Source organism: Fusarium oxysporum, chromosome 15 (assembly GCF_000149955.1).
Source record: "Fusarium oxysporum f. sp. lycopersici 4287 chromosome 15, whole genome shotgun sequence".
In the NCBI taxonomy this organism is placed as follows: domain Eukaryota; kingdom Fungi; phylum Ascomycota; class Sordariomycetes; order Hypocreales; family Nectriaceae; genus Fusarium; species Fusarium oxysporum.
In genome coordinates, this window is record NC_031000.1 from 1 (window position 1) to 10,983 (window position 10,983).

Genomic DNA, 10,983 nt, shown 5'->3' on the forward strand with positions numbered 1-10,983 from the left:
GGCGGGCTTGAAGGGGAAAATCTGTCTCGCCTTAAGAAGTGTGTGTGTGGCTTGTCTAAAATTGCGGAGCATGCGCTTTACTCTGCCTTCTAACCCTAACCCTAACCCTAACCCTAACCCTAACCCTAACCCTAACCCTAACCCTAACCCTAACCCTAACCCTAACCCTAACCCTAACCCTAACCCTAACCCTAACCCTAACCCTAACCCGACACAGTGCCGGAGCCCGACGTTACGCACTGTATGTACTGTGTTACACAACATACTTTCCTTGTTTCCTCACAAACTTTCTCTTTTCTTTTCTTCCGAAGCGCTGTCGCGCTTGCACCTGCAGTGAGCGCCGCCTCCGGCGCACAGTGCTTTAACCCTAACCCTTCCGCCCTGCCGCCCAACCTGCCGTTAGCGGATTTACAGGGCTTACCCACCCACCCAAACTTCTTAAAAGTCCTCTTGTTCTTCGTTTTATACGGCACCTAAGTAACCCTGACCCGGTCCGTGCGAAAACACACTGTGTCACACTGTACAGACCCTCAACCCTCCCAACTTCAACCTTCCTTGTCTAACCCCAACTCTCCTCTCTAACCCTCCCACTCAACCTTAACAGCACCTCGCCTCACCCCACACCTCAGACGTTAGAGGTTGGAGCCCAGAGGTTAGAACTTACCACTCCTACAACCCTTCCTCCCTTCCCTGTTTCCCGCTGTCTCTGGCTTTCCCTTTACCCTTACCCCTTAACCCTAACCCAGTATTGGGTTAGGGTTAGGGTCAGACCCAGAGTTAAGACTCAGCGTCAAGACACTCAACGTCAGACCTCAAGCCCAACTTTTGCCCTCTTAACCACCCCTTCCTTCTGGTACTACCGTTAAGCTCCTTTCCCTAGCCACCCTCTCGACCGCCTGCTACCTTCTTGACCTCCCGGGTCAAACGAAAACTTCGGCTTTTGCATTGGGGTTAGGGTTAGGGTGACGGGTAACCTCTTAGGGTTACAGGTTGGCTTAGGGTGACGGCTAAACACTCCCTCTCTCTCTTTTGCCTAACCCTCTCAAACACCCGCTAGCCTCTTACCTTCCCTGATCAAACGAAAACTTAACGTTTTGCTTTAGGGTTAGGGTTAGGGTTACGGGTTAGGGTTAGGGTTACGGGTAAAAATCCCCTTTGTTTCCTACCACAAACACTTCCCAGCGCAGCCAAGACTAAAAGCCAAAGCTCTCTGTCAAGGTCAGACGTAGACCTATATGTAAAACAAACCCTTACTCCCATATCCATGAGTAACCAACCACTCTCAATACTACACACGGGCCCTTTGCTGGGTTGACGTATCTGATCGTGTCGCTCATCATCGCATCCTGTCCGAAATGGCCGTGCCTCCAGGTCACCCAGATTACCCGTCCTATCATCATTCAAGTCATACTCGTAAACCCTGCTTTTGTCGCTTCCGTCTTTTCATCATTTTTCCCGCCGCTTTCGCTGTCTTGGGCAAGCTCGAGTCATTGCTAGTTGCAGGCCGTGTCCGTCGTTATTATTGAAAGTCTTGGTATGTCGTTGAAAGTGGAGAAATCATTCGCCCCAGATTTATGGGGGGCCGCTCTGGTTTTATGGCCTTCTGATGATCCTTGTCCACAGCGCCCCTTCTAGCCCCAACCCCCTTATATTGCCCCTGTTATCACTGGAACCCTGCCAAAACCTTAAATTATTCCTTAGGCATGCCTACTACAGCCCTTGTGGAGGGGCAAAAGTAGCTCAACTACCCTATTGCTTGAGTTGATATTTAATTTTCTGATTCGAATCTTACCCAAATAAGAACTTATGTAGCATACCCTCGTCTCTGTATGGTACCTTAATACATTAGTTCGTCAGACGCGCTGACTAATTTGCCATCGTAACTCCAGCTGACGTTTGAAACTTCACGTTGATGGCCATGGACGAGAGCTGTGCCATTGCGGAAGATGGGGATTGTGGAGGAGGTGGGTTCAGTGCCTGCGGCAGATGAGAATGAGCGGGAGGGTGTAGGTGCAGATCCAGGTGGATCAAGGAGGTGAGCGCGCTGGGCACAAGCGCACCGAAGATATCGCTTATTACTCTTAAATACACTGCCAATAAAAGTCCTCGGCTCCTTCATGAGAAACATCAGGTCGTTACGCAGTTTAAAGAGCTCGTCTTTAGGCGTAAGACGCGACTCGCAGTTGCGTGGACTATCCCGGTTACCCTTGACTTTGATCCAACCCAGTTCTCGAAGCATTCGATTGTTGACCCCTTTATGCTCTACATTTACGAATCGTCAAGGTATCAGTTATCTTACTTCACTAACGCTAAACAGGATCATCATGGACGCGGCTCACCGATTTTCTTTGTCATTTCAGACACCCGTAGCACTGTATCCTGGTCTTTATCCCACGGAAATGCCTCTGGCCGCAGGAACCAAAGCATTCTCGTCACCATGTTGGCTGCTAGAAGAGCTGGATCCCTTCTCTTGGCCGTCACGCTGAAGCCCTTCGTGTTGGGCCGGACCTCGGGGGTCGCACTAGACGCTGTGATGGTCAACGTGAGAATGAGCATAAGATCGCATAAGGGGTCCTCAAGACAATCTGTCAGACAGCAGTACGCTGCACAGTAGTGAGATAGCACGCGTTGGTCCCCTTTCGCGAACAGCCGGCGTATCTCCGTAAAGCCTCTTTCCACAATATCTGGGATCTGCTTGAACGGTATCTTGCAGCCTAGGTCGATTCGCGGTCGGATCTTCGCTCGCTTAACGCCAACCGAATCGACGGTCCTGCGAGCCTCCGCCTCTAGCGCCCGTCTCTTAAGGCTATCGGGCCGAGCCGCGAGGACCGTTGCAGACGCAGCCGCTCCCACGAGCTGTACTACCTGTTGATGCGTCAATCTCCGGCGATGAGAGCCAGGTACCCATTCGATACTCGCAGATACCATGGCAGCTGCGATGCCCGAGACCCACTGAGCCCTTGTTGCGAAGCTGCCTCTGGTATGTTGGATGGCGGCCCGGAGGATAGAGGGCCATGTTGAGTGGGTCGGTGCGACAGACTCGACTCCTAGGTGACCCTTCCTACCGCCCTCCATCAAAGCAACGAAGATCTCTTCTGCAAAGTCGCGTCTCGTCTTTAGCACGATCTTTGACTCATTCATCATCAAGCGGTCATCGAACTTGAGCACTTCCGCCGACAATTTCTCGAAGTTTCTGTGGCAATGTTAGGAACGCTAAGGAATCTAAAGAGACTCCTGGCACATACGACGTTTTGAATGGACTGTCTCGTGCCTCCCAGGCTTCTAACGCGATCATCGCCTGAGCACTCTCCTCATTGCCCGTGTCGGCATCACCATGTTCTCCAACATCGCTCCTACCGCCACTGCGGATACCACGATTCAAGCCACGGCGAACTTGGCGAGCAATAAAAGCGACCGTCTCTGGTATCCACAGATCTTGGAATACCTCATGAAGGAACGTTGTCATCCTATCCATCCCGTCTATTGACCTACCCCCAAGCTCAGCAAACCACAATTGACTGTGTCGGTTAGATGCTACAGTTCTATCGTAGTGGTATTCTAGCGAGGCAACATGCATCAGAACGGGCCGTCCATTGCTCAGCTGTGGCCATCCCACAAGGTTAACGAGTCCTTGTCCATCTCGGATGTCCAACATTCGCGGCGATATAAATGGCCACCCGCATGTTTTTAGACTATCCATCGTACCAAGGAGCCTCATGACTTTGGTAGGCAGCACCCTCGGGTCCCCGGTGAAGCAAAAATTGCCCAGTCGATCGAGAGCAGCGACGCCTTCGGAGAGAGCCATACCTAGTCCTTTCGACCCAGCCTCGCGAAAGCGACGGTCCATTTCTGCTATGGCTGCTTCCATAACCCTGGCAAAAGCCACCATGACTCCTGGAAAGATATCAGGGTTGAAACGCCGGAGGATGCCTGCATAGAGCTGTTTCTCCTTGAGGAAGAGACGCATGAGCTGAAAAATGGGTTGTAGTACGCTACTGAAGTTTCGACGGCGGCGCACGAGTCGTGGGGCATCGATGGAAATGACCTGCTCGAATCGGAACGCAAACTCATTCGCTTGCATGGCTGCTTCCACCCTCTGTCGCTCCCGCGCAAAAGGTGTCGATGCGCCAGGGTTGTCAGGTGTGAGTCGCCCCCTCACCTGGGCCAGGAGCCGCTGCTGCTTGTCCTTGAGCCGCGCCGTGCGCTGAGCCTCCGTCGAGGGAATGGTGAGTGCAGCTGTGGCGAGGCCGTGGCTGGCTAGTAGGTCGTGAGGGCCATGACGGATAGACCGTTTTAGGTTGGAATAGCCCTGGAAGAAGCCAAACGAAAGTACGTCGGCACCCTGGTTCTGGTGACTCATGTTCTCTTTCATGACAGTAAACAGGTCGTTATCCAGGAAGGCAGGGGGACGATCCGATGTGAAGTTGCCGTATGCGGGGTGGAAGCCGAGTGGGTAAAAGGTGTAGTTACTCCCGTAAAACTCCCCGGCCACACGGTTGCGGTCGGCAAGCAAGCATACAGGACGGCTTACCCTTCCTTCTGTGCCGGGATACGTATTTTCTGCGGTACAGTGAACATCAACAGCTAGGGCATAGGAGACGTGGCTGATGTTATCGAGGTTGTACTTCGCCTCAAGGGCCTCGCGCAACCGCATCAGGCCGGGACTATACAACGCATCATGTTCTCTCTGGTCCTCCGTTGCTGGTATCGATGCTGATGAAGGAGGTAGACTGGCTGGCGAGATGTCTGGTGCTTGCCTTGGATGGACGTCGTCGTTGCCGTCAGTATCTGGGCTCAACGGCTGCTGCTGGGAGTTGTCTTGCCCATCATATTGATGCTCCTGATCTTGTAGTTGAGTCCCGTTGTCTTGGCCTATATCAGTGTTCTCAGATTCGTTCATCCATTCAAGGAACCTCCGCTCCCGCTCTTCATCACCATTGGGCCCGTTCGCGTCGACTTCGCCATCAATATCTCGATATTCCGCATCGATGATTCGCCCTGGACTGAGGATAGGTGGTATTGGAGAAGCAACATCGTCCACCCTCTCCGACACGAATAGACTATCGTTGTCCTCCACTTCGACGGTTGGTTGGTCGCATAGCTCGTCGAGCTCATCCTCTCGTTCCTCTCCTCCAATTTCCCCCCATCCTTGCTGTGTCGCCGGCACACTATTGCTTTCTCCATCGTAACCGTCGTCGGACTCGTCGAACTCATCGTCCAGTCCATCGAGATAGGCTGGCCTAATGACTGTTTCTTCTTCGAGATTCGCTATGCCTTCGTTGACTTCTATGTTGATGTTGGCGCCATAGTCATACGCGTGGAAGGCGGGTTGATGATCGGTCCAGAAAGTGTCGTCCTGTGCGGAGAACCTTTCGAGAAACCCCGTCCAGCCGTCCATAAATAGTGTCTGGAATATGACCCATTTGTCAAAAGCAATCATCTGCGTCTCCTTGCCTCCGAGGGCCCATCTCGGCTCAACACCTTCACCAAGGAGCTCGCCTCGGAGGAAGATGTCCTTGATGTATGATGCGAGCATCAGAGCACGGCCCTGTACGAGTGCGGTCCTTGTATGTGTTGCATCGTGTCGTCGACGGGGGTTGTTGGCGCCGGCAGTTCTCTGATTCGGGTGCATGACAATGAACCAAGCTTCCCGAGTGGCGCCGGTGGCAACGCGGAAGGTGCGGCCGCTCAGGTCAAAGTCGATACCCTGTGCATGCTTTGCGACATACGGGGCACTCCAGTGGCGAAAGGATATTGTGATATTGTCAAAGAAGTGGCTAGGCCGGCAAATCGGCCGACGCGGTAGACCGACGATGCTGACGAAATCGAGCCGGAATACGGGGTAATAATCGTCGTCCTCGCTCGCCGGCTTTGACCCAGTCTTCTTGCTCCCATAGTCCAAGACAACTCGGCGCTGGAGGAGGTCAAGGGCACGTGTCCCATCGAAGGCTTCGTCGTTCGTCTCGTCGATGAACTCGTCAGCTAACACGACATATCAGTCAGGATGAGTCAGACAAATATTTGAGAAACTGGCAGCGTGTCCTCGTTCAAGTTCTAGGTGGAGAAGAGGGTGGGGGGGGAAAGGGCTGAAACAAATCAATCAAGGCTTCTACAACGCTCTTCGAACAATGCAGTGCCATACCATACATCCAGGAATCGCCGGCGCGACGGTCTACTCTCCAGCCTCTTTGAAACTGATCTGTAGCGTCTTCTGTGCTGACTATGCTCCCTTGGATGCTCGCGGGCTCCTCGAGATAATGTTCATCAGCCAAGAACGGAGATATAAGCTCTCGTGCCTCTTCTTGGTCCTCGCCATCATCAATGTCAGGACCGTCAGAGTGGACATCGAATTCGACCTCCTCTGGTAGCCCCAAGCACGGCATGATAGGCTTCTCAGCGTCCGTCACAACGGTTAGTTATGTTGACCAACGAGAGGTGACCCTAATCCTCGTAGGATGCTAACTGGTGATGAAAAAGGATATGAGTTGGTATGAAGGATAGGGGAAAGTGACACAACACTAAAAGAAATACAGACTGTTTGTTTCTGTCAGGAATATCTCATTGTTGTCACCTGCGAAACTGTTCGCTGATTTATAGGATTCGACTACTGTACAAGCTGGTGCAGTCAGACGCGAAGCGCGTCGTTCTACGTCGTGCTATCATAGCCGTAGCTGAAGTCCTTTACGAAAGGGTACCGCGTCTTCAGTCAGGCTCGAGCCTCGTAAAGGAGGCAGCTACCGCACCTACCATCGGCTCATCAGCTTTACCCCGAACGCGCCCGTAAACAACCCGTGCCGGCATACCCAGGTCTGGGTGTCCGAGCGCGCATGTGGCTGAGGCCAAACCCTGAAATATATAGCGCTATCTCATGCATCTTCTTCGAATTATCACATTCTCCATCACACGGAATGACATCAAATCCCTCGTGATGCCCTCATGTAAAGGGTTGGGGGGTAAATACTGCGGGAAATGAGATGGCTTACTCGTCACAAACACTATGAAACTCTAAAGACTTATCACATTTTGAAACAGCAGGGGTGCTCTACCCCCAGTCCAGTTCTTTCCGGCCTATCCGCATCTTTTTCCCTGTGTTTTCAACCTTCCCAATATTATCAAACCAGCCGTTGATTCTAGGAACTCCAAAAATCAGGAGCGTGCACATGGTCGTGACAGTAACGACATTGGTTTAACCTAACTACTTCAGTAACCTCTCACAGGTTAAAAATAATACGTTTAGTTAGAAAGTATAGTTTATTATTATTATTACTATTACTATTTATTTATTATAATTACTGCTGCTTATCATATTTATTTATTGCTGTGCTACTGCCGATGGTTCGCCAGACTGAATCGTATATCTTTTGGTATAGGGTATGGCTCGCTCGTGCTCACAACCGCCGCCCCGCCCGCGCTGGGAAAGGATCAACGCTTACTTCCGGACGTCGCTACAGGACCATCCATCCAGGACGATCTCTCTTGTGGCTGCGAGCTAAGGATTCGATCCTGGTGACGCTGGCGTTGTTGCTTCGCCCTAGTCGTCTGGGATTGGCCAGGGCTTGGCCGCTCGTTCGGTAACAACGTCCTGGTTGCTGATAATTGGTGGACCCTGCCGCTCCCAACATCCCCCTTCGGTAGTTTTTGCAGCGGACGGCCGACTTCAGCTGCAACGTAAGACTTCTGAGGAGGTGGCTGGTAACTGTAATCTGCGAAACTTCTCCCCTGTGTGCCGTCTCTGTGGCGGTGGCTTCTCATCATTGCAGTCCCCTGGGCTGGAGGCAACGAGGATATCGCAGTCGTCGCATTATCAGTGAGCGGCGGCGGTGGCAACGATAGTGGCTGTTGTTCAGGATGCCGTGATTTCTGGCGCTGCTGCTTTTGTTGCTGCATTCGGGGTAATAGGCCTTCTTCCATGGCTATGGCCCTTGTGCGCCCGCTGTCACGCTGTGCCCTGTCTGCCGTGTTGATCGGAACAAACCCCTGCGACGATGGGGGTTGCTTGATGATGATGTGGTGATTCGATGATACGGCACCCTGTTGTTGACAGAGCACTTCATTCGAGGCGTGGCTGATACGCTCTTCTGGTGGAAGCAAAGATGGCAACTGCCGCTGCTGTTGCTGCTGATCATCGTGTTCGGAAATTGCAGTGGCTGATGTCATTCCTGCCAGGATCCCCTCGTACCCCTGATACGCCGCCTGGATTGCGCGGAGTGCTTCACTCGACCAAGGATGTCCTTCATCAGACTCGTTGTTTTCCACTGCTTTGCGGCATCGATCGGAAGCCCATGAGAGAACAGCATGATCGATGTAGGCACCAAGTTCGTTCGAGGCATACACGCCTCTCAGTGCAGGATTCTCCTTCACTTCGGGAATATTCCCCAGCTGACTACAGATAGCTCGTGTGATGGCTGAGGCCGGTGGTCTGTGGCGCATCTCGGACCGCGGTTGATGAATCGCGTTATCTGCGCCGACGCGTTCGGAGATCGAATTCTCCCACACCGGACGAAATGCAGGACCAAGGGCGTGTTGGACTATGTGAAATAGGCCTGTCCAGAGGTCGCCGGTACTGAAGCGTTCTGCATAGTGCTCATCATGTTCTTCTGGCATCAAGTCGAGATAGTGTTTCGTCGAGGGATCCCTGAACTCGGTCATATGGCTGCGGACGTAGTCGAGGACCTGCCTTTCCAGCGTTCGTGAGCGCAGGTCGAGCCAGGATGCCATATCGTCGGCGCCATCGACATCGCCGTCTTCCCTCCGCCGAGCCCACCAATCATCCCCGTGAGTAGTTACCATAAGACCTTCGATCGCAGGTATCAAGTCCTGTCGTCGTAAGGGCTTATTGTTCTCGTGAGTATCGACAATATCTGCGGGTTGAGTGTTTACCCAACGTACTACATGGTCGATGACCTGTGCCATGACCTCGCCTTCCTCCTTCTTGATCTTCAACAAGGGCTGCACATCCGGAAACCGAAGAGTGAGGTTCTGTTGAAGATGGCGGCAAAGACCGTCATAGGCTTCCTTGTCGAGCGAGCTTAGAAATCCACTTCGCCGAGCTGTCTTTTGGACCGGTTTGATGGTGGAAGGGGCCGATGGGCTGGACTTGCTGTCGTCGTTACTGTTGCCGCCTCCCTTGGGATAAAAGACCTGGTGAACATCAGCAGCATCATAGGTGTCGCTTTTGAGGCTGCCGGCTAGCACATTCCAATCGGAAATTTGAATGGACTCGGAGGTGGAGGTAGGAAGTGCCCTCAGAGTTTCGAGTACCTGGTAGAACGCATCGAACCAATACTACTCCCAGGTCAGCAATATGTTCTAGGTAAGGCTTGATGGTGGCCAAGATTATTTTTCTTTTTCTTTCTTTTTCTTTTTTTGCCCTGGAGTGGAAGAGATGGACGAAACGATGAATGATGAACCATGATCCACAGACACCAAGGGCGAGTCACTCACATCGTCCAGTCTGTACCCTGCGATCTGATACCATTTTGAAATGTTAAATGTGGTTCTCCCCAGGGAGGTTCGACACCAGCGGGTAACCCGAGGTCTCCACCGCTCGCTTCGCCACAGCGTGACGAGACGGCTGATGGGAAAGCGAGCTTCACTTGTCAGGCACAAGATGTCCAGCATGCTTTTCTCGATACCCTTCTTGTTGACATTTCTCTCGACGGAAAATAAAGTGGGATCCCGATCAAAGGCCGAGACGAGCTGTAGCCAGATTTGACCATGGGTGTCGGGCAGGGTGAGATCACGGCGATTGACACGAAGCTTGATGTCAAGTTCGACTGGTAGAGTGTCTGTGCAGAAGGGTGAGTATGGTTTGTCATGTATATATTAAACATGTACGGAATGAAGATTTGTTAATAGTATCGGGGACGATTGAGAGGGGTCACACCTTTGTCGTAAAACTCGCAAATCCACCATAAATCGCTCGAATCAGAATGCGTCTGTTTCACGTAGTCTTTCAAGGCCTCGATGCGATGCTGGCCAGCCATGAGCTCGGGCCTCTCGTCAATGAAATCGGCCCAGTTTCTAAACGATAACACATATTGACGTCGGTCCTGGATATGGCTCTGATTGGTATCTGGGAGGGCGTTGATGATCATCTTTTGAACGGCGGCGGCACTGCAGGAGACCTGGATGTAGTGCTGCTCAGCTCGACGTGCGAGGCCACCATTCTGGAAAGAGCGACAAAGATGGGCGACATGGTTGCGGTCGAGGGGCCTGTTACTGCCGCGAGACCAGGAGAAGTCGAGGAGATGGATGGGTAGCTCAGCGACGGCAAGGCGGTAGGGCTCCGCCTGTTTCCTCAGGGAATCGACCTCGGTGAAGGTTTGTGGAGCAGGCTTTGGGGATTTGGCGGGCTTGGATGGTGACGGTGGTGGTGATGATGATGAGGGCAGTGGATTGGTATATATTATGTATGATGTATATTTTATCGTTACTTTGTTCCCCAAGTTAGGTGAGATGTGGGAAGGAATAGTTGAGGGGAGAGAAAGAGGATATGGATGAAAGTATGAGGAGTATTATTATATCGAATGGGAGACGGGAGAGGATACAGGGATCAGAAAGGCGACCAATCAAAGAAAGGTAGGAGACAAAGAAGGGAGGGCGAATGAAAAGTGCGGAGAGGGAAATAGAAGGTTAAAAGTTTAGAGGGAGGATGGGGCGCACGGACACTTAAACCTGGGATTGAGATATGAATTGGCAAAAGTTTTGGAGGATTGAGGGTGCACGGACACCTGAACCCAGGTTCAAAGAATGAATTGGCAAAAGTTTTGGGAAAGGTATGGTGCACGGACACCTAAACCTAGGTTTAGGCGGGTCTGGTGTAGAAAAAATGGCAAGTTTACTAGCAAGGTTATAAAAATGTAGAGACCTATAAGTAAAAAGGTCTAAATATTTATGACTTGTAACCCTAACCAGGACCCCTTCGGCGTGTTTTTTGACTACAATTACAGGATTGTATAGAGTGTAATACTATGCGTTATT

The 10,983-nt window shown here is 51.9% G+C and overlaps 2 protein-coding genes across 2 annotated transcripts; both read right to left on the reverse strand.

Annotated features, from left to right (window-relative positions):
• Positions 1-1,837: 1,837 nt before the first annotated feature.
• FOXG_16652 (uncharacterized protein) lies at positions 1,838-6,383 on the reverse strand (the record flags this gene model as incomplete). The annotated part of the gene is made up of 4 exons (XM_018396680.1): positions 1,838-2,262; positions 2,340-3,193; positions 3,246-5,982; positions 6,143-6,383. The coding sequence occupies 4 exons, from the start codon at positions 6,381-6,383 to the stop codon at positions 1,838-1,840; spliced, it is 4,257 nt and encodes a 1,418-aa protein (XP_018257397.1).
• A 1,039-nt stretch (positions 6,384-7,422) lies between these two features.
• FOXG_16653 (uncharacterized protein) lies at positions 7,423-10,097 on the reverse strand (the record flags this gene model as incomplete). The annotated part of the gene is made up of 3 exons (XM_018396681.1): positions 7,423-9,285; positions 9,445-9,788; positions 9,887-10,097. 3 exons carry the CDS (start codon positions 10,095-10,097, stop codon positions 7,423-7,425), a joined length of 2,418 nt encoding a protein of 805 aa, XP_018257398.1.
• Positions 10,098-10,983: the final 886 nt, after the last annotated feature.